Source organism: Passer domesticus, chromosome 1 (genome assembly GCF_036417665.1).
Source record: "Passer domesticus isolate bPasDom1 chromosome 1, bPasDom1.hap1, whole genome shotgun sequence".
Taxonomy (NCBI): domain Eukaryota; kingdom Metazoa; phylum Chordata; class Aves; order Passeriformes; family Passeridae; genus Passer; species Passer domesticus.
In genome coordinates, this window is record NC_087474.1 from 32,449,836 (window position 1) to 32,471,560 (window position 21,725).

A 21,725-nucleotide genomic window follows, 5' to 3' on the forward strand; every position below is an offset into this window, starting at 1 on the left:
CTTCCACTTTAAAAGCCAGAGATCTCACTCAGGCATTAAAAAAAAAAAAAACAAAAACAAACCAAACCAAACAAAAAAAAAGAAAAAGAAAAAAAAAACAAACAACAAAACAAAACAAAAAAAACCAAAAAAAAAAAAAACACACAAAGAAACCAACAAAAAAAACAAACAAACAAAACAAAAATAAGTCATGGAAGACAGTATCCTATTCCAGTACGTTTAGTTTTTTGAAAAGAAACTGTTACTTCGTTAGAATTCAAGAAAAAAGTTTTGCAATAAAACGTTAGGATACTGTAATACACTCATTGCGTGGTATCACACTGGACCCCACAAAAAAAGGGAAATGTCGTCTGTGATAACAGCGAAATTGAGCAACTGCACCCGTTACACACAGAGTTATCACTGGAGAAGTGACACTTTCGGGGTCTGCCCGAGCAGCCACACGCTTTGCAAGTGCCAAAGCAAGTCTGAAACACTCAGATAAGTAGAAGTGATGAGAAGTGATAACAGACCTTTTCAGAAAACAGAGAGAACACAACTGGAAAATGTATCTCTGGCATGTGCGAGAGTAAGTTCCTGTAGCGCTGAGTAGATGCGCCGAGGAAAATGCAGTTCAGTAGGTGGGAAGGAAAAGGCCCTGAAGAGATGCTTAAGCAGCAGGTTGATTGTAGTTAAAACCTGTGTCAGCATCCTATAACTTTATTTGGAGATTGTATTGAATCTCCAAATAAAGTTATAGGGGGTTGTGAAGAATCTCTTAGAATTTTATTTTATTTTATTTTATTTTTCCTTCCGACTGCTGTCCCTTGTAACTCGTCTCCTTTATTTCCAGCTCGCCTCAGCAGCCGCACGCTGTCCCTGCCGGCGGCACGCAGGACCCCCCAGCACACAGGTGGGATCCCGTGCCCGCGCTGTCCCCGTCCCGCCCCGGCGCCGCCTCCCGTCCGCGGGAAGGGCCGGAGCGGCGGCGGCGACAGGAGCGGGGGGCGGGTTTGCGCTGCGGAGCCGCGGAGCCGGGGCTGCGCTCCGCGTCCCGCCGAGCACAGGCACCCGCCGAGGGCCTGCGCCGGGCAGCCGTGGGGCAGCCGTGGGACAGCCACAGGGCAGCCGTGGGGCTCCGAGCCCCGCAGCCCGCGGGCCCGCCCGCCCCGCCCGGGTGGAGCCGTGCCCCGCCCCGCCGCGGGAGGAGGATGAGGCGGCGGTGGCGGCCCCGGCCGAGGCGGCTGCCCCATGGCGGAGGTGAGTGAGGTGCGGGCGGTCCCGGAGCCGCCTCGGCTGAGCGGGGCGGTCTGGGCTGGCCGTGGGGGTCGAGCGGTGGGGACGCGAAAGGGGACGCTTTTGTGAGCCAGGCAGAGTCCCACAAACAAAAAAATTAAAAAAGAAAAAGGCCAGGAGGGAAACGCGTCTCCGGCGGTGTGCGGGGCTGGCCCGTGCCCTGCCCGTGTCCCGGGCGGCGGGGCCGCGCTGCCGCGGAGCCTCTGCTGAGGGAGCACCGCGGAGCCTCCTGCGCCGGAGCGGGGTCAGCCCCACAGAGCTGGCCTGGCCGGGCACAGCCCGCACCCAGCGCCGCTGTCACCTGCCGGGCAGGGTTGTACGGCCAGGACGGACACTTCTGCTTGGCATTTCCTCCGGCATCGCCTCTGTTTTCTTCGTGTGGGCACACAGGCTTCTCAGGAATACCACGCAGCTTCTCCAGAGTGTTTCACATGGTGCACCCCTCCCCTGGGCGCAGGACACCTGTGCGTTGTAACGCGGTAACTACCCTTGTGAGGAACATTTCTTACATGTAGAGGGTCTTACTGTGCCAGGGCGAACCTCCGGGCTGCTTTTATCTGCTCTCCGTTATCAGCGCGGCACTTTCAAAACTGGCCGTGAGGCAACGAGCAGCCAGCAGCGCTGAGCGGTTCCCTGTTTATTCCCGCCTCGTTCGGTCCCTGCTGCGCTTCTGTCGCCTTGTGCCCGCTCCGGCCCCGTCCTGCACAGAGCTGAAGAGCTGTGCACAGCTGTAGCTCCAAGATTAGCCAAGCCACTCAGCTGCGGGGCTGGCTTTTCCCAGTTAAGCTGCTGTTGGGAATAGAGTTTAATTGTTTCCTGCGTAGTTTATGATCTGGGACTTTTGTGGAGCACTTTGTGGATACAAAAGGTACAGGAATGCCAAGACGGTGGGCTTGTGACTCTGATGTTCAGTACATTTTGAAATACCAAGTTGAACTACCAACATTTTTCAAGTTGGTTTTGAACAATTGTGAATAGCTGGTTCTTATTATGAATTAATGGACCAGCATCAACTGGTAATTGTTTAATTTGTCATACATGATAGATTTTATTTTTCTTGTTAAATTTTCTTTTAACTTTTTTTCTCTTTCCCAATTTCCCCATGTGTTAACTTGGTTATTTTTGTAAAGTAGTTGCAAAACTAATTTCAACACCCCAACTGTAAGAGATGACTTTTTTTATGTGGAGAGAAGATGATTCATTTCTTTGCTAAGTGTAGCTCTAGGCGTCTCTCTCTTTACCACAGTGCATTTAAGTGGAATAATGATTGGAGCAAGATAAGGCATTGTTCAGTTCTTGAAATAAAGTGTAAAGGGACATCTGTCTAGCAACTCCCATGTCACTTCCACCGGATGTCTTTTGAAGCACATGGCAGGTCCAAAAGTAGATCAAAAAGTAGATCTTTGTTTTTAAGGTGACTTTTGGTAGCCTTGACTGAGTCTACTTATGCTGTCAAAACGTTATTGTAACAGTATAATGGATTCCAGAGTGGTTCAGCCAATTTGTAACCTTCAATTTGCCTTTTGTAAAAATAGGTTTGAGCTATTTTTAGCATTTCTCTTATCCATCCACACTAGATCAGGATGAAAAGTCTGTGTAAACAGATGGAAGTATTTGTTTTTTTCTACTTGGTATTGTGTGGCATCATGAAAAGTTTGCAGCTTGATTTAGCCATCGCTGGATTGATTTTATTCATTGGACTCCAGTCCCTGGTGAGAACATTTCTGGCAACACAATGCAAGCTATTGGTCTTCATCTTTTGAGATCTGGTGCTTAAAACTACTCTTGAAGAAGACTGCAGATGAAAATTAATTCAGTGGCCAAAGCATGCTGTTGAGGGATACTAAACTGCAGGGCATTGCTTATTTTTCTGTCCTATGCTGAGATGAGGTGCAGTGTGAGAACAGCCTGAGCACTTTGGTTTTGACAAGAAGTAAAGTGAGTAGGGGGGTTCCTACACTCAGCTTGCTGCTCAGTGGTTGGGATCAGCCCTACCCTTTGTATTCACTACATCCCCAGCAAACTGTTTCTTTCTGTAATCAAACATAGGCTTGCTGATGAAATGTAAATCCCCACAAGATTTTATTGCTTTAGTAACAGAAATAGCAAATAGAGAAATACTTCCTCTGAAATACACCCTTTAATGGAGAAAATATTCATAATACCTCAGTGTCTTGCTACTCATTTTTCTTAGATGGATGTGTGTAACAGAACCTGGGATGGAAGTGTTTGTACCACTACAAAGACTGCATTAAAAAAAGGTTTTTTGTTCCAGGTTCTGCCCTGTCCATACTGCCCTGTCCTGCATCCCCTACAGCAGGTCAGAGCAGGTGCTGGTAGATGTGTCCTGTGGCTTAGGGTATTAGTTTAATGCCTCGGCACTGTTCTGATCTGGGTCAGCTACAGCATCAAAGCTTGTCGGTTTCATTCTCAGGGATGTTTAAGATTGAGACTAAGCTCCCTGAGAACCATGAGTTTAGAGGAAAAGAAAAAAAAAGCAATAAACATTCGCTTTGGATAACTGGAAAAACGCGTATCATTTCATGCAAGGAAATGGATTCATTTCTGTATTAATGAAAGGTGGTGATTCAGGCCCTACCTCTTTGCAGAGCACCTGAGTCCAAGAGTTCAGGCTCCAGTGGGAATGTTTGCTAAGGAAACAGATAAAAAGCCTAAGAGTGAGCCAGGTCTTTTCTTTGGGGTGATTATTTCTCTTACTACTTTTATTTTCCGAGTTCCAGCAGTGTTTGTGCTGCACCTAGTCTTTCTCTTCACAGTTTGCTGGGAAAAGAGATTGCAGTCTTGGCTGGTTTTGCTTGCATTCTTTTTAAGAAAGGGTTTATAATGGAAGCACCACTTGCTGCTTAATATTCACCACCTGTTTGAAAGCTGACATCCCTATTGAAAACAGGGTGTCTGACTTTTTGTGTTCTACTCAAACCTACTCATACAAGTAAGTCACATTGAGTAGGCCACATTAAATTACTCACACAGGTAAAGTTGGGCATATCTGCTTATTTTTCCTCAATGTGCTTGTAAAGTATTATTGGATTGCTCAAGGAAATAGCTTATTTTAAGGAAAATTAAGACTGAAATTTGGAGTCACTGTGTGATTGTGTACATTTTGAAGTTTTAAGCTCAGAAAGAGCCGAAAAAAAGGGGAGGCAGGGGGAAGACACAGTGTGTAGGCCTTAAATTGATGGGGAAAAGAGAGAAGCCGTTCTACAGGCACATAACTTAGGTTACATTCCATGCCCCATTCTGCCAACTGCATTTTCCTTAGGCTTCTCAATGTAACTCTGCCTGAAAACACTTCTGAAAGCTCTTACACTAAACCCTAAGTGCATATGAAAAATGAATGGGACACATTTTCCAAAGTGCCTTAAAAACTGCGAGTGGGGAAACGGGGTGGCCTTAGTGCTACAAGATGTGGCATCAGTCCTATGTGTGTGGTAATAGTATTGCCCAACAGAGAAAGTCTCAAGAAGCTTGTCACTGAGCAGTGTCTTAGCTGAAGGTCTTGCAAGGGTTCAGAACTGTTCTACTTGATTCAGTGATTTGCTTTTCCCTTTCTTTTTTGTATATCAGTATTTTTAGGTGTGCAAGTGTGTCTATTATGTTTGTAGACATTTGAAGAAAGGGAGGTTAGAAACGCAATGGTTTCTTCATCTTTTACAGACTATACATGGGAAAATATCTAGATTAGCAAGAATGGAGTGTATAGCTCTTCAGCTTTTTCTCTGTGTCAGTCATACAGTAAAAATGTTCATTCCAAATCTCATGAACCCCAGGCAGTGACGCTGCCCATGCCAGCAGAGGAGGCAGTGCCTGAATGAGAGCAGGAGTTGCAGAGCTGGGTCATTGCACTGCATGTGAAACAAGCTCCAGCTCAGGGTGGGACAGAGAAGGAAGGTTCTGCTCCCACACAGGTCAAGTAGGTTTGTTATATCTCAATGTATTGCATTCTTTCAACAGATCTTTGAGGCCCTTCCCAAGAGCTGAATTCCTGCACTCAATTAAACAACACCTGCTCTAATTAATAATTAACAGCATAACATTTCTGTTGTTTATGAATTATAAAATTTAAGGAAGAAGATGCACAGTGGATAACTCGTATTGTTTGTACTGTTGTCTCTATGTTACTTTTTAGAAAGGGCAGTTTGAGTCAAACTGAGTATGAGGTTATGTAAAACCTCATACAAGCACAGATCTTTGAATACCATCAGAGGCAGAGTTTTATGGTATTAAAGCACTGGAAGGGGTGAATCCATCCCAGATTTTGAACACCATTTGAAGTATTTATATTGAGTGAGAATAATTTGAGTTATGGATTTTTTTTTTTTTCCTTGGTGAGTGTCAAAGTTTGGTAAAGTAAAAGATAAGTAGGAACCAGGTCGGCTTTTCTCTGAAGGCTTTTCTCCACAGGCTGTTTCTATAATCCATTTAAGAGCTTCCCACTGAAGCTGTGTGCTTAACTTACAGAATATATTTCAAATTATTCTTTTCTTTTTTTCTTTTGGGTTCATTGAGCAGTAGGACATGGCAATATTGCTGTGGAGAGACGTCTGGAAGTAGGTAAATGGGATGGGTCCCTGTTTGTGAATGGCCCTTACCTGTTAGCCAGAACTCACCTTAAGGAGGTGGGGGAAGGACTTCATGTTGTTTCAGAAGGAGGTGGCATAAGAGAAGAGCCTCAGACTTAGTCTTGCAAGGTTTGAAAAAGCCTGGTCAAAGGAGTGTTCAGGGAGGGTGTTGGAGGAAGTTGGAGTTGTGGTGTAGGGCTGACTTACACCAGTGTGTTCCTGCTCTCTGGAGAGTAGCCAAGGTATTGCCAGTGCAGGGGGTGGGTGCAAGTAAATGGGGGAATATCAGGCATAAAGAAAGAAGAATTAGAGTGTGATAAATGTGGAAAGTAGAAGAGGAATTACAGTGAGGGTCAGAGGGAAGGTGAAGATACTCAAATCCTAGAGGAGCTGAGTGTCAGACTGACTTTTAACAGTGCTCTCTATTCAGAACTGTGAGTTGGCAGGCATTTGGTGTTGTAGAGAGGCTGGTAGCTTGGAAAAGCTGGGAGTTGGATAAGCTGGATACCTGAGAAAGTATGTTTGCCTGAGAAGACTCAAAAGGAAGACATCTAGAACTGAATTGTGGACAAAGTTTTATCTGAAAGGGTAATTTTATCTAAAGGGGTTCCTGGGTAATTTGTCTTTATTCACTACTGACTGCTGCCAATAAGGGTATACAGCCACTCTGTGGTAAAGGTAGAGCAGGAAGGGAGGGAGGTATCTTACAGAACCCTGATGTCAGGTACTTCACTGACCACAAAAGAAAGCATCTTGGGGCACCAGAGGCATAGAAAGAGATATTGGCTTGGGTGGTTTGTTTTTCAGGGCAAAGGAGGGAGGGGGCACATGGGGTTTGGTATGTTTTTTTTTTTTACTGTGCTCCATCTGAAAGAGTGACTGAATAAATTTAATTACACCTCATCAAATTTACTCTCAGGGATATTGCATACTTTACTGATACCAAAATTGGACAGAGAACAAACTTTCAAACACAATTGGAATATTAGAAAGCAGGCATTCTTTTTTCTCAGTGTGCTGAACACACCCAGAGAATATGTCCTCTAATCGAATGTGTTGTGAAACTTTACAAGAAGATGTTTATTCCATCAGGACCATACATATTCATTGCAGTGTACTAGCTAATACATAAACATCACTTTTCCAAGAACTAATTTGCATGCATGTGCCTCTTACTGAAAGCATTTTTATGGTCCTAGAGGGTTTCTGAAGGAGTCTCTGGTGCTGGTACTCACTGAGTGCCCCCAGTGTGACAGATGAACTTGTCTTAGGGCATGCACTGTTACTTCTTATTATGTGGCTTTGCCACAAAAGCCAATGTATTCCTGGTTATCTGTTTATCCACTGGTTCCAGCTGTATTTAGCATCCTGTGTGTCTACTTTTGCTTCTTTTATCTATTTTGCTAGTTAGTCTTTAAGCTCTATTTAGCAACTTCGAGGGAAACTGAAAATTTCTCTTCTTTATGTTGCCTGTCATTACAATGAAATCAGTTTCTGGTGGAAAACATCTGCACAGTAACAAATGGCTGGAGTGTGCACTTTGTTAGAAGTGGTTTTAAAAGCTAATTTTGAAGAGGTCATTGAGCTATTTCAACATGAAATCTAATGTTTTAATTGAAAATCTAATGTTTTAATTTCATTTTTGTCATTAAAAACATTTTATGTCTCCATATCTTCAACATGTACCTGTCTCTGCCTCCATCTGGGGAGTAGGTTGGTGTTAATTTTGTGTTGGAACAGAGGGCACACAGTATGTGTGTTTTGTAAGAGCTGACACAGCTGGCCCATGCTGTCTAAAGCCCTGAAATGTGTGTGGTTGGAGAGGTGCTATCATCTCAGTGCAGCACACAGGAGGGCTCTCACAGGGAGTGTTTGGTTGCAGCTCAGATGGTATTATTAGGATTTAGAGTAGATACAACATAAATGTTTTACAGGTGCCACATTTGGAGTCACATCTATGAACCATTTGATTTACTCAGTTGCATTGCTTACCTAGCATGGTCTATTGTAATTTTTAAGCCTAGCCATATATGACATGGAAGTTACTTTGATATTTGGTGTGTCCATCCACCATTCCACCCTCCACACATCCTAAACCCTAGCTGCATTTAAAAAAAATAAAGTACTCTGCTCTTCTGGTGTTTTCAGGATAAGAGAAACAGCAAGAAATATTTTTCTGTTTTTCTTATCTATTAAGTAGATATCAGTTTGTAAGATTATTATCACATATTTAAAGTACACAGGCAAAGAGCAAGATCACTAAAATTAGAGCTGAATTATATCAAATACACATCATTATATTTAATTATTGATTGTATTTAATCCTGCCAAGTAGTAAAGGGAAACTACTGATTATGTTACTAGGAGCTGTTTTGCTTAACTTCTGCTGGCATTGTGCAAACTTCAAGGATTGTTTCAATACAAACCATTCTGTGATTCTGTTCTGGAAATGCTACTTAATTATTCAAAATGTGGCAAAGAGTGCCAGGCCTGTGCCACATCTTTTCAGCTAATAACAAGGAGAGAGCTAGTTCCACAGAGAAGTGCAGTTAGTAATGGAGGAGGGACAAAAGTCTGTAGAAAACCATCGCAAATGTTAATGACATCAACGGAGCAGTTTAAAAGTTAACAACTAAAATAAAGAGAGCATAATGTAGAGTAACTAGAAGATAGCACATGAACAGGATGCATGAGTAAACAGCACCAAAAACAAGTTCTTTTGCAGGTAATTGTGGTTGTGTACCTTTGCTCCAGCACTGGGATATTTGTGGTGATAACTCTTGAGTGTGACTGCAGTGAAACAGCTTTGCAGGGGCAGGTACCCCCTGCCTCTCAGTGCTGTCTGTGCACCCAGGCAAGCCACCCTGTCTGCTCTGCTCTCTTCCAGCAAGACCTTCCTGTTACTCCAAAGCTAGTTCAAGTATTTCTGTGCACTTGTAGCCCTGGATTGTGTAGTTCTAGTCCTGTGTGCCAACTGCACAAAGGTCAACAGCTGAAAAGAGATTTATTATGCTTTCTGTTGCTCCTTCAGAGGGATCTTCTTCACCCATCCAATACAACACAGCAGACCTTTTTGTATTTTGGTGTCATTACAGGTTCTGCTCCCTGTACATTCTTTTAAGGACAGCAGGTGTAGGAAGCAAGGGGAGGAGATAAGTTTGATGTACAGTACACCCAGTTCATGCTGAGATCAATACTGTGATTTACTTAATTGGAATCTGAAGGCTCTATTTTTAACATAGAGTAACAAACTTTGGAAACCTGCCGGAGCAGGCAGCATGCTTCCAATTAAGTGTAGGCCAGCCCACCCACAAAACCATACTTTCTCTCACTTCACATTGATTCTTGGCCCTCCTTAAGTAGCAGATTTGACATAAACTACTGTTTCTCATTTTGACAAACTGAAACCTATAGCTGACCTGTGGTAAGCTGCACCTTAGGGAAAGGGCAGGTGCACGGTTAGAGCCCAGCCCCCCACAGACAAGGCTGGTGGATAATTTGGTAAATCATATTCAGTCTCAGACTGTGTTCTTTAATGCAACTGAAAATAGTAAGTGGCAGAAGCAAGATGAAAATTTCAGATACTTGGTATTTTATTTTTTTATTATTATTTTATGATGAGAATTTTAGTGTAACTCTCTGGCTTTGTGCTTGCACATGAGTCCTTCCAAGTGCAATTTGAAGGTTGCCCTCAGGTAGGGTTGTAGTTTACCATTTGGAAACAGCCTACTGCTGGAGGCATGAACTTCCACACCCTCCAGCGGTGGAAAGGGAAAGGTTCCTGTAGTAGATGGGCTTGGTGGTACTATTAAGTCTTCTACAATCAGCAAAAATTAAGTCTTTCTCTATACAGAGACAACTGTGTGCTTTCCCGATTTCTTGGGCTCAGTGGTATTGCTGTAACTCAATTACTGTTTCTTCTGTTACCCTTGTTGCAAAATAAGGATGGAAAGGACAGAAACACTGAATGTGGCAGCACAGTGCTGAATAAATATTATCTATGCCTAATCCTTCTTTCCATTAGATTAATATCCTCTGTAATAAAACTTTTGTCATTAGATGTACATCCAGCCTGTAGAATTAAGGTATCTTTAGTGAAATGCCTTACTCAAAAACATAGTGTGGCTGTTTCTTGGGGAGACACCCCTGCTATTCTCCCCATAGCAGTAATCCAGCAGTCAGTCCCAAGTGATACAACAGGCATGGAAGGAAGCATTCTGTTGTTGAGCTGTGCTGTTCAGTCATTCTTCATCACTGAGGAAGACTAACAATCTGGTGCAAAGTGTAATAAAAAGCAAAAAACCAGGGGATACCTGGTTTATGCAAAACCCAGCATAATCCAGGGGGATTTTTGTGAAAGGCCAGAACAGAGAAACGAATGCAAAAAGGTTCTGGTTGATTGCTGTATAGAAGGTTTTGCTGAAATGATCCCACAGGTGAAAATTTGTGATGTGAACTACTTTACATGTGCTGTATCTATTCCACCACTGCTGTGAAAACCTGGCTACAGCACCAGGATCCTTTAGCAAGTGCTCTGGTAGTGGTGAAAACAGATTTTTTCAAAGGATGGAAAACTTACTGTAGTAATAATCACTGTGAACAGCCAGGGTATATTTTAACATCATCTGCTGGAGAAAGACATGGTGTTAGTAAGACTAATCTTCAGAGCCACACAGTGCAGCATTGTGAAGCTCACTCAGGAGAGATGACACATTCCCTTTGGTAAGCTGCAGGGAATGGGCACGACTGCAAGTGTGAGACCCTGCTTCCCTCCCTTCCCCACTGGCACCTCTGTTCCATTGACATCAGCAGGAGCTCTGTGCAAAGATCAGAGGGAGGTTCTGACCTCCATTCTGTCTTAAGGCCAAGAGTCCTTTAATGGCTTGGGATCCTGTAGTGTTGCACTTGGTGAGGGTCTCGGGATGAAGGAAAAGATGAATTTGACTCCATGTTTCAGAAGGCTGATTTATTATATTATATTCTAGAAATTATATATTAAAACTATACTAAACTATAGAGAAAAGACACAGAGAAGGCTAGAAAAAAAATTAATACTAAGCACCTGTGACTGACCAGAATCCTGACAAGCTGGACTGGGATTGGTCATTAAGTCAACACAATTCACATGGAACTAATCAAAGATGCATTTGTTGGTAAATAACCTGGAGACCACATTCCAAAGCAATCAGATAATTACTGTTTACATTTTTTTTTCTGAGGCTTCTCAGGAGAAAAATCCTGGTGAAGGGATTTTTCAGAAAATATCATGGTGGTGCTGCAGTGCAGTTGGTGGCTCTCAGCCTGGAAACTGTGGGTGCCATGACACCATCATGGCTGAGTAGAGAAAATAGATATATATTTTTTCCTAAAAGATACATAAAAATGAATGTAGACTCCAGATAAATTCCAAAAATTGTAGTGGGAAATATTCTCCATTTCCTTAGCAGTCAGCAGTTTTATATACTGATAAGAAAATACCTGAAAATTCAGTAATCTTTGACATCTAGGGGAAATTAATACAAGACAATTTTCACAAATTTCTGTGAGCTTCAGGAGTATTTAGTTTCCCTTCAGAAAGGAGATGTCCCATCAGGTACATCAGAAATTTAGTTGTCCTCACTGTGGTTTGGGGAAGGACCATCTCCATTGTAGACTTTAGCAGACCAGCATCACCTGCAGTTAGATTTCCACTGTAAGAAAGTTGAACTGTAAGGATTTTGAATGATCTGTAGGACACATCATGGGCTCTTCCCAAAGCCACCCCAAGCTTTTCTTTTTCCTTGCAGAGGGAAAAGAAACAGGTTTATACGCCTGGAAATTTGAAAAGGAGCAATAAAGTTTGTGACTCATATACCTTCTGTATACAAACCCAGTGCTTGCAGTTGGTTTTTAGAGGCATCACATTATAGATACCACATTTCTAACTATTTCCTGCATTTGCCTCTTCTGCAGCCAGTAGAGTAAAGGATTTGCTGTGTTAGCCAGGAGCTGAATGCTCTGCCACAGCAGCAGCTTTCCAGGACACTTGGCTCCAGAGGAGCTGCTTAAGGTGTTTAATAGCAGTTGTCCTTCACTTCTTATTCACTTCTGATGATCATGAATTGTATTAATTAGAATATTGACAGGTCACATGAATTTGACAAGTATTAGGTTGGTTCTCTGTAAAATTAAAGCCTAGCCCTGATCTTGCAAGCACATAAGTATGGGACTAACTTTGTGTCTGTGATCTGCTCCATTGGACTCATTTCAGTGTTTGCAGGTAGCTCCTTACCATGTTCTCAGTGCCTTGTGTAGTAAATGCCCTCTTCTGCTTAACTACATAAAGAAAACTGTTGGTTAGGAGGTTTATTTTGTTGTTATTGTTGTTTTCTATGTGTGTATGTCAGGTTTTAGGCAAGTAAATTTGTTTTCTCATGTTTGGCAATAAAAAATCATCTGGTCGTTTGCAGATGCAGCTGACAAAGAAGACATAATGTATTGGAATATAATTTCTAATGGGTAGAAACTGTGTTAGGCATCACTGAAGGAAACTCTTCATTCTGACATCAGAATGACAGATGAGTGCCCTGAAGATCTATTTGTTTTTACAAATGGCTGTTTATAAAGCTAAAGTTCTCTTCCAGTCTTGAAAAGAAAATACAGAAAAATTGAAAGCAAACCAACAAAATAAGTTTAAAATTGAATTAGTTTTCATATTTTTAAATATTTAAATGGAATGTACAAAATTGAAAGTAATGTTAAATTGTTGTAAGGTTCTATTTAATTTTTCTCCCGAGTCCTGTTTTTTAACTTTTTATATTTACTTTTTAAGGTGTTCTGTATGAAGGAATGATTTAAAAACTCTTATATGTTTTGATGAGTATTACAACTGCAGGTTTTATGTAGTTTATGCTTTCATAACAAACTTGTGAAGTGAATTGTTTGCTGAGATTTTTAGAACTGAACACTATCTCATTATATTTGCTGCTGTTGTAAACTTGTATTTTCTGCTTCTGCCATAGCATTTTGCTGGGAATACCTGGAACTAATTCAGTGTGGCCACTTGGTTTCCTGGCTGCCACTCCTCTGAGTTTCACATTTTAATAGCACAGGCTTGCCCTACAAAAGCTGAAATATGAAAAGATTTTTAAATATAAATACACATTTCTTAAAAATAAAAATTAGCACTGATTCCTTCTTACTCTAGCAATACTCCAGCCCTATATAATAAACAATGAAGAAGTCTGATGATACAAATATGAAAATAAAAAATTAAAAAACAACAACAAAACAAAAAAAAAACCCAACAACAACAACAACAAAACTTGAAAATTTCTTCTGAGGCCCCTACATTTGAACAATCTCATCACTGGACATTAAAAAACTCCATCATTTGGATAAATGAAAATGGGTAATGTCTACATGGAAGTGATGGGAAGCAGAGTTGCTATTACATTACAGGTAAGGAAGGGATTTTGCTAACTGGTTATGTATAATTGCCTGCTTTATGATTCCATCATTGAGTATCTCTCTGGCTTGGACATGTTGTTATGAAATGACCTCCAAAAGACACTGATAGTCCAAACTTTTCATGAAATCACATCATGGTTCTTTGTCGGGTTTGGAGGAATTTGTTCCAGTGTCCATTTCTACTGCAGGTGGGTTCAGTGCCTGGGCACCAAAGCAAGAGGTGGTGGCTGCCCCCCTGAACTGACACTGGTCTTATTCTGCCCCCAAAGTCTACACACTCAGTTCATCCACATGACCTGTTCATATTTTATTTGGAATGCTATCACTGGAGGAAAAAAGTGCCTTTTAAAGATTAATTTTGAGAGCATGCTGTGTAATAGAACCATTTTATTTGTGTCTTCAGGATGTTGACTTGAAATCATGTCGGGGAGCTTTAGATGACTGCTGTCCACCTCCAGGAGAGGATCAGCTGGAACTGCAAGAAGAAGAGGAGAAAGACAAAAATCAAGTAAGTGATTTAAAAAAAAAAGGGAAGAAGGGAAAACTGAAGAGGAAGTGAGGGAGGATACAGAACTTATCACTAAGATAAATAGAAGTGAAAAGTTTTGAAAGGAATAATTTATTTCCTCTTTTTATTTGAAGGGTTCCTTGCTAGGGGAGGAAGGGAATATTCACTTCAGACAATGCTTTGTGAATGATGCCCTTGTACACCTTTTTGAAAACTGCCTCCACTATTTTTTGAGTAGTTTAAATATTCAGGGATTTACAGAAAACACAATTATTTTTTAATTTGGGTTTGTTTTCTCTGTTCTGAAGGTGTTGTGCTTGTGGACAAGGATGTTTTTGCCTACAAACACTAGAGACGTGGATGCTAAACTATACTGCTCTCACCATTTATGTAAAGCTTGATGCTCAAATGTAGAATTACATTTGGGACACTGAACTCTTCAGTTCTGTTCTCTGTAAGAGCTGCAGTGAAAAGACCACTCAATTTTCTTGAGACCTTGTGAGAGCTGAGAACGTCTGATCCAGTATCTTGCCAGCCTCTCTGTTTGCCACTCCCCTGAGAGTTTGGCTTTGAGAAAATACCTGATTTTTCTACACTGGTGGGCAGGTACAGCTTCAGAGGAGAGCCCAGGTCTGCTGTTGTGGGCAGAGTGGGGATGCTCAGGCCATGGAGCTGTTCTGCTCCTTCTAGCAACATGTCATCTCCCATCAGGATGAAGACTTGATGGTGGGGTCAGCAGCAGTATTGCCCTGTGCTCTGTTTCTTCTCAGACTTTGATTTTTACCTCCTTTTAGGTAAAATAACTGTGCTTTACACCATGTTTCTCTTTTTGTCACAGAGCAACAGCAACCATGTAGATTCCCTTCTCTCCTTGGAGGGCTATTTACAGCTTCTGTCATCACAGGTGGAGAACATGCTAGAGGTAAATGAGAAAATACAGGTATTGCCAATAGATTGGAATACAGTCAGCAATTACTCTGTTTTATCAAATAAAACCACCACAGCCTACCTACCTGCTCTGGGAATTTACTGGCAAATCAATGTAGTAAAACTTACCTGAAACTGCTAAAGATGCTACTGTCCACTTTTAAAGCAGCTCTCATTGGCTTTACTTGAAAAATTTTCCCCAGCAACTTCTTTGGTGTAAGAGCTGTGTCTTTGCTGTGATCTGGTGTTCAAAGTTGGATGGAGCCACTGGACGACTTGAATTAGTTGAACTAAGAGTTGTCTTTCTGAAACTTAATACCAGTTTGTATTTATGCAGTAGCTCTTGGTGTGTTTCTCTAGAGTAACACTGATTTATTACACATTTATTACAATTTATTTATTGGGTATTTATGGTGAAAGATTACATTTGTCTTAAATATTGGGTCAAGTGATTACAGGGTTGCTACTCTCAAGAACAGATCATCTTCACTGCAAATCAGGTCAGTCAGCATTAGCAGTAAACCCATTTAGTGTTTTGGAGTTTTTTTGTATTTTTACGTCTTGTGGCCCTTTGATACTATATTTTACTTTCTGTGTGCCCATCTTCACAAAAACCAGTTGTTATCGTAATTGAAGTCTCCCCCTCCTCCCACAGCTCATAGCTGCAATTATTGACCATGAAGCTACTCCCTACATTCCTTTTTTGCAATACTTCAAGGGCATCTTACATACACTTCCCATCATAGGATCCTCTTCTGGGGTCATCAGTGTTCTCCATTTAACCATGCTTATCTGGTTTTGGCAATCTCCAGCTTGGATAGTAGCCCATAAATTAGCCTCCTCTTCTGTTCAGCTCTGGAAATGGATTGCATACTAACGAGATACAGAAGTTCATCAGTTTCGTTTTCTCTGTTCTCAGAATTTGAAAGCAATGTGGCTGTAGCCTTTATACAGCTATTACAATACACAGTAACATATTGCATATTTTATCTAACATCATTAAGGCACTGCCATCTTGTGACAATCTATCTGTTGAATATGGATTGTTTCTGCTAAGTATCAAGTCTTTACAGTGAGTGGGATTTTTTGATAGCTGACTTACTAAGAATCAGTCTTTTCAAGGGATTAGTTGAAAATAGCATCTCTGTCTCGCAGACTGCAGGTGGCCTAGTACAAGGTAACTCCCTAGGAGAAATAAGGCAAGACCACCTTCTTGTTACCTGAGCTCCCAGTAAGCACAATAGGGAACTGCAGATGTTCAGGTCCGTATGATACATTATTCCTTCCCTGTGGAAAGTGCTTTTTACATGTTCACTGAATGGCAAAATCAGAAAGTTCTTTCCTGAAACACAGTAAGGTCACTCAACTATGGAGGAATCCTATACACTTCCTACTTGATGTATTTACATTCTCAAGTACTTTGTATCGATCTCTTGCATGACTACTCTCCTTGTCAGCAAGCACCTGAAAAAATCTTGGACAGTTGCTTTGTGCTTCTAAGACCCAGCAACTCTAACTCAGGTCCTCAAAGGGTGGGCCTTAGTGCTACTACAGCATTACCAGTTTATTGTTTGAACATCAGGACTGAGGCATTGTGTATGAGCTTTGATTTTGTAAAAAAACCCTCAGTAGTTATTTAAAGTCAAGACATCCACAAAAGGTGTGACTTGGTGGGGGGATGTTACCTCCAAACTCATCAGTAAAACAGTTCAGCAGGGTTTTGGATGCAATAGACTTCAGTTAAATGAAACTAAACCAAATGACACCTCATATCCCTGAAAACTTCATAAACTGTGAAATAAGTAGTGGGACTGCAAAAGCACAGTCTTAATATTCCTGTCTTCCAGTCTTTTCTTCACCACTGTCCTTACTGGTTAACTTCTGCAGATGAGCTATTTATCTTCTTTTAAAAGTTTGGTTTTTAATAGTGTAGCACCTTGAACGAGCTCACCCTTGAATCATCAGTACCACTGCCAGGGAAGGGTCATGACCACTCCTCCCAGCAGGATTTTTTTCTTAGATCAGATCAGACAGAACATGCAGGCCATAGTTTGTACACTTGGCAATAGTCCCATTTTTACCCCCCAATCCTCATCAGTCCCACATTGTCCTTTGCAAGTCCTTCTCCCAATCCTTCAGTCATTTCTGCACTCTTCCTGCGTCCTTTTGCCATATGCCAGTACAGCTTATGCTTTATACAGATGGGAAAGAGCATTCCAAACAGCTAGAAGAGTTTAACATACAAAAGTTTGGCTTTAATTGAATCAAGTAGTGGATGTTGAAAAATGTTCGTGACTGTGCAGGCGAGGGATGCAGAAGCGTTAATTTTATGAAAGATCTCACTTTTTCCTCCTTCATCTTTTAGGTGAACTTACTGGAGGATACACAAATTGCTACCTCTAGTAGAGGCCAAGACCCATCATCCTCACACCACAATATAAACTTGACCCAGACACTTCAGAACAGTTTCAGTCCTCCTGATGCCATGCTACTAAGAACAGACTACCCCACTCCATTAAATCCAAAACCAAGACACTTACAAAGGCAAGAGTTTTTCCCTCAATCAAACTCTGACATCACAAATCCAGAATCACAATTTCATGGGTCAAATTTGACAGGGCTGTTTTCGGCTGCTGACCTTAGAAATCTAACAGCCCATGATGATAATTTTGATGAAATTAAGCTCATGTCTTTGGCTTTAGAAGAAGGCTTTAGTCCTATAGAAGTTTCTCAGATCTTTGAAGAGCCTGGCTCAGATTCGGGACTACCTTTGAATTCAAATCACAGCACCACCTCCTATTCAGTCTGCTGTGAAGATTCTGTTGGGTACAGCTACAGCAGCGGTGTTAAATCTGCTCCTTCGCACGGCTTAGGAGCTGTTGCTGGCCACTGCCAAGAAAACATTAAGCACAGCCATGTGGAATATCCAGGTGTTGCACAGGGTCCTACAGAAGCCATGCTTCAGCAGTTTCTTCATAATCACACTTACAATCAGCTGCCAAGTCAAGCAGCATTCACTCCAGAGCATCACCAACAGATGTGGATGAAGAAATCAAACGAAGTAAAGGAGAGGTACCACAATTCTACTGCTACAAACCGGAGCAGAGATGAATGGCGTGCAAAAGCTCTGAGAATACCATTTTCAGTCGAGGAAATTGTGAGCATGTCCGTTGAGTCTTTCAACACCATGCTGGCAAAGAACCAGCTGACAGAAACTCAGGTATCACTTTTACGTGACATCAGACGAAGAGGAAAAAACAAGGTAGCCGCCCAGAAATGTCGTAAACGCAAACTGAATGCAATTCTTAACTTGGAAGAAGATGTGTGTAATCTCCAAACACAAAAGGAGAGCCTTAAAAAGGAGCACTCTCAGTGTAGCAAATTAATCAACCAGATAAAGCAAAAATTAAACAACTTGTACCATGACATTTTCAGCAGACTGAGGGATGACCAGGGTAGACCTGTTAACCCATGCCAGTATGTCATTCACTGCAGTAGCAATGGTGGCGTTTTCATAATACCCAAGCACTTGGCCAAATCTGAACAGAAACAAGATAACAGAAAAGAGCAGAAACAAAAGTAAGATGACTGGAGATCACCTAAATCACCTTCATTTTGCCTGAAAGGATGATAAGAGTACTTGTGTGACAACTAAAGGTCAGTGATTACAGCAGTTCAAACAGAAACTACACTTGAGGAGAATCATTCTATGTTCAAGGGTCTGGCAAACCCACCCAGCTGTGATCTGTTAGAAGGTCCATGAGCTGAGGCTTCTGGATGAGGAAATCTGTTTAGTTTTAGTTGGAATTAAAGGAGCTAGACCATCAGTGTAATGTAGCTTCATAGACCTATGTTAAAACTAGGAATTTAGTTACTGGTAATGGGGGGCAGAGGGAAGAACATCAGTGAGGGATAAAAGTAAACTTTTTGAATCAATGTTAAACATGCAAGAAAATGTTTTAATCTTGAATACTTGACTCTTTATACAGAAAATGACCTTATTTTATTGTCTACCATGAAAGAAAAATTACAGTTCTAGTGCATTTTCAACTTAAACTCACTGTGGATTTACATAGGCTCAGGAGATAACTGCATGCTTTGCATTTATTCAGAACAGCTCTGCTTTTCCTAGTATTCCTTTGAGGAGAGCAGCCCAGGAGGCTACTGCATTTTTCCTCAGTATTTTCAGCATCATAACTCCCAAGTAAAGATAATATGCCACTTAATTTTACAACTCATACACTCAATCTGCAAACATGCTGAAAAAGTGTCTGATTCAGTGTTTTCTTACCTTTATTCTCTGCAACTAAATCATTCTCAATTTTCTTCCACAAAAATGACCAGTGATGAAGGAGTATCTGTTCTGTTTCCTAGTGACTGTGATATTTATTTGTGTACCTTCTCTTTTCTTCCTATTTTGACCTTCCTCAAGAAGTACTTGAGTTTTTTTCTGCAGCATTTCTAACTGATATTTTTTAAGGGTCTTTAATGTTTCAGACTTAAATTTTTAAAATACACATTTTACTTAGCCTTTAAATTAAGTTGAACCAAATTACTGTTTATCTATACTTGTAATTATGAGGATACACTCTGATAGTGCTCCAAATGAAGTTTTTTGGTTTGGAAATTTATTTGTGCTATTAGAAAGAAGTTTTATTCACTTACATACTTACAACATCCTATCCTTTACTGTTTTACAGCCTGAAAAAGGTTTGCAAGAGAGATGGCCTAAAAGGCCTGTAATGAATGATAACAGAGGAATGTTGAGGTATATTATGAAAGTAACTACAAATACTAATTTCTAGAAAACAAATACTTCTTGTTAATTTTTTAACTAAAACACATAAAACTGGTATTTAAAAAGTTCTCATTGGTCATGGCATGATGACAATGGAGCAAATTTACATTCAGGTGTGTTAAAAAAATCACTTGTACCAACCAACTACATATACAAGCTTAAATGCCTATTTATACCTGCTGAAGAAACAAACTGCCACTAGTATGGAAGTCACATTGGCTGCTTGCACTTATCTGTAGCAAAACTGATACTATCAAGTGACATTTTCTAAAAAGGGAGCCATAAGATAATTTGGTGCACATGGCACTATCAATAATGAAATCAGACTGTTTGAACAATTTTCTCAACATTTTCTATTAAAATATTTCTTTAAATATTTGTATGCATGTGTTCTTTACTGGTTTCACCACAGTCTCAAATTGGTAAGTGTAAATTCATAGCAGAAAGTCTCATTACTGAGGCTATGCAATTTTTTGCTCTTGGTTAAGCATCAGTGTGAGACATGTCTATCCTAACTGGTATTCACATGGGATTTGTCTACTGGCTGCATCACCAACCAAAACATGCAATAGGTGTCAGATACATATGATGAATCATTAATTTTATTTCTAGTTGTAGGGGGAAAAAGTACAGCTTTAAGTCAGCATTATCATAATCAATTAAATGACATGAGCATTTTTAAATCCACGTTACTTACCCTTTGCAGAACAAGGTCTTTAAACCTACTTCACTGCCCATGTGCATAAATTCTGATAGCTACTACATTAGGCTCAAACCTGAGAAATCCAGAAAGCCAAGTATTTCTGCTTCAGGGCCTCACACGGGGAGGGGAAAAAAAGCCTAAATTTTCTGGTGCACACTCCTTCAGTAGCAGTGGCAGGTGAGCTCTGTGGATTTTTGTAAGGCCAGCTGCTAATGGAGAATTCCATATACCCAATTGGGAAACAGCTACACAGGTAAATTTTGCTACATGCCAAAAATAAAGCATACTGTAACCCTTCACAAACACAATGCTAATGGAAAACAGCTTATTCCAATGGATCCATTAAAGGCATCAGCCCCAATACCATTCCATTCCCTGTAAATGTGCAGATTGTAAAGGATCGTGAACTGCCCTCAGCTAATTCAACTGCCATTATTGCCCAGTAACTATTTCTTGAACATTGATGGAAGAGCCTCAGTTCCTCAGAACCCAACAAGGAACTCTACTCCTACAAAAGACTGAGCTGAAATACTGATTTTGGGTGGACAGCAACAGTACTGACGATACAATGAACTTTGTCTGGATGTGTTTTTTTAAACCATCTGCTACCTGCCTGCAGGACAAAACCATAGGTAGAATTCAGACCAATGTCCCGTTTTTAATTAAGAGTAGACTCATTTGAAGTGTCTTCCCTTTCTACAAGTAGCCTGTGTTTAAAGAAAAATTCCAAACAGACATATACACAATACACAAAATCCACACCAAACAAAAATTCCCAAGCATGGCCTGATCTTGGCTATGCTGTATAGTTCCATGTCCTTAAGTGATGTGTGGTTAGGCTAGACAGCTGAAGCTCTTAATGCACTTTTTGTACTGGCCTTAGACCATATTTGCAATCTCTGTATCAAAATAGACAACACTATAAAATTGAGCTTTTCAGGTAAACAGGACTGATCAAAGTTGTTGCTGAAAGGGTTGTAAAACATGGGTAACACCTGACTGAAGCCTGTCTTGTCTTTATTATTGATAGATCAAGATTTTCACAAAATCAAAATCCCAAGGGTATAAACCATGAGCTTTATTGCGTGGAAAGACACGATGTGATATCAGACCTACCCTGGACCCAGATGGCACAAGGACATTACAGCTGCATCCTACCTTACTACTGCTCTGTTGAAACACAAGCCTGTGAAGTTAGACTGAAAACACTTTTTAAATATAACTAGGAAACCACTAAGCTAATGATTGTAAATATAGCTGTTGACAACAGCAACAAAAACCAGAAATACCCAAGTGAGGGTGATCATTAAAATACTGGTCCCATGGCAAAGCTTTTAAGTAGTCTGTAACAGTCAGTGGTAAACTACATTTCTGTTATGTTAGAAAGAGCTTATCTGCAAGGTTAGGAAAGGTCAGATTAAGAAAAAGGAAAAACACTGGGTGGACTGTATTCCCATTATTGATGGCAGCAACATATTCTCT

General features: G+C 40.9%; 1 protein-coding gene across 3 annotated transcripts; it reads left to right on the top strand.

Moving 5' to 3' along the window:
* The first annotated feature begins 981 nt into the window (after positions 1–981).
* Positions 982–19,941, top strand: NFE2L3 (NFE2 like bZIP transcription factor 3). Of its 3 annotated transcripts, XR_010358463.1 has the most exons (5): positions 982–1,239; positions 13,711–13,815; positions 14,654–14,737; positions 17,108–18,399; positions 19,443–19,941. XR_010358463.1 is itself a non-coding variant. In XM_064412683.1 (4 exons), the coding sequence occupies exons 1-4, from the start codon at positions 1,231–1,233 to the stop codon at positions 18,323–18,325; spliced, it is 1,416 nt and encodes a 471-aa protein (XP_064268753.1). In that variant the 5' UTR covers positions 983–1,230; the 3' UTR covers positions 18,326–19,941. The 3 variants fall into 3 exon arrangements, 2 of the variants coding, with proteins under 2 accessions (XP_064268753.1, XP_064268767.1); XM_064412683.1 differs by having other exon boundaries at positions 983–1,239; positions 17,108–19,941; XM_064412697.1 differs by lacking the exon at positions 982–1,239 and adding an exon at positions 13,224–13,298 and having other exon boundaries at positions 17,108–19,941.
* The last annotated feature ends 1,784 nt before the right edge of the window (positions 19,942–21,725 follow it).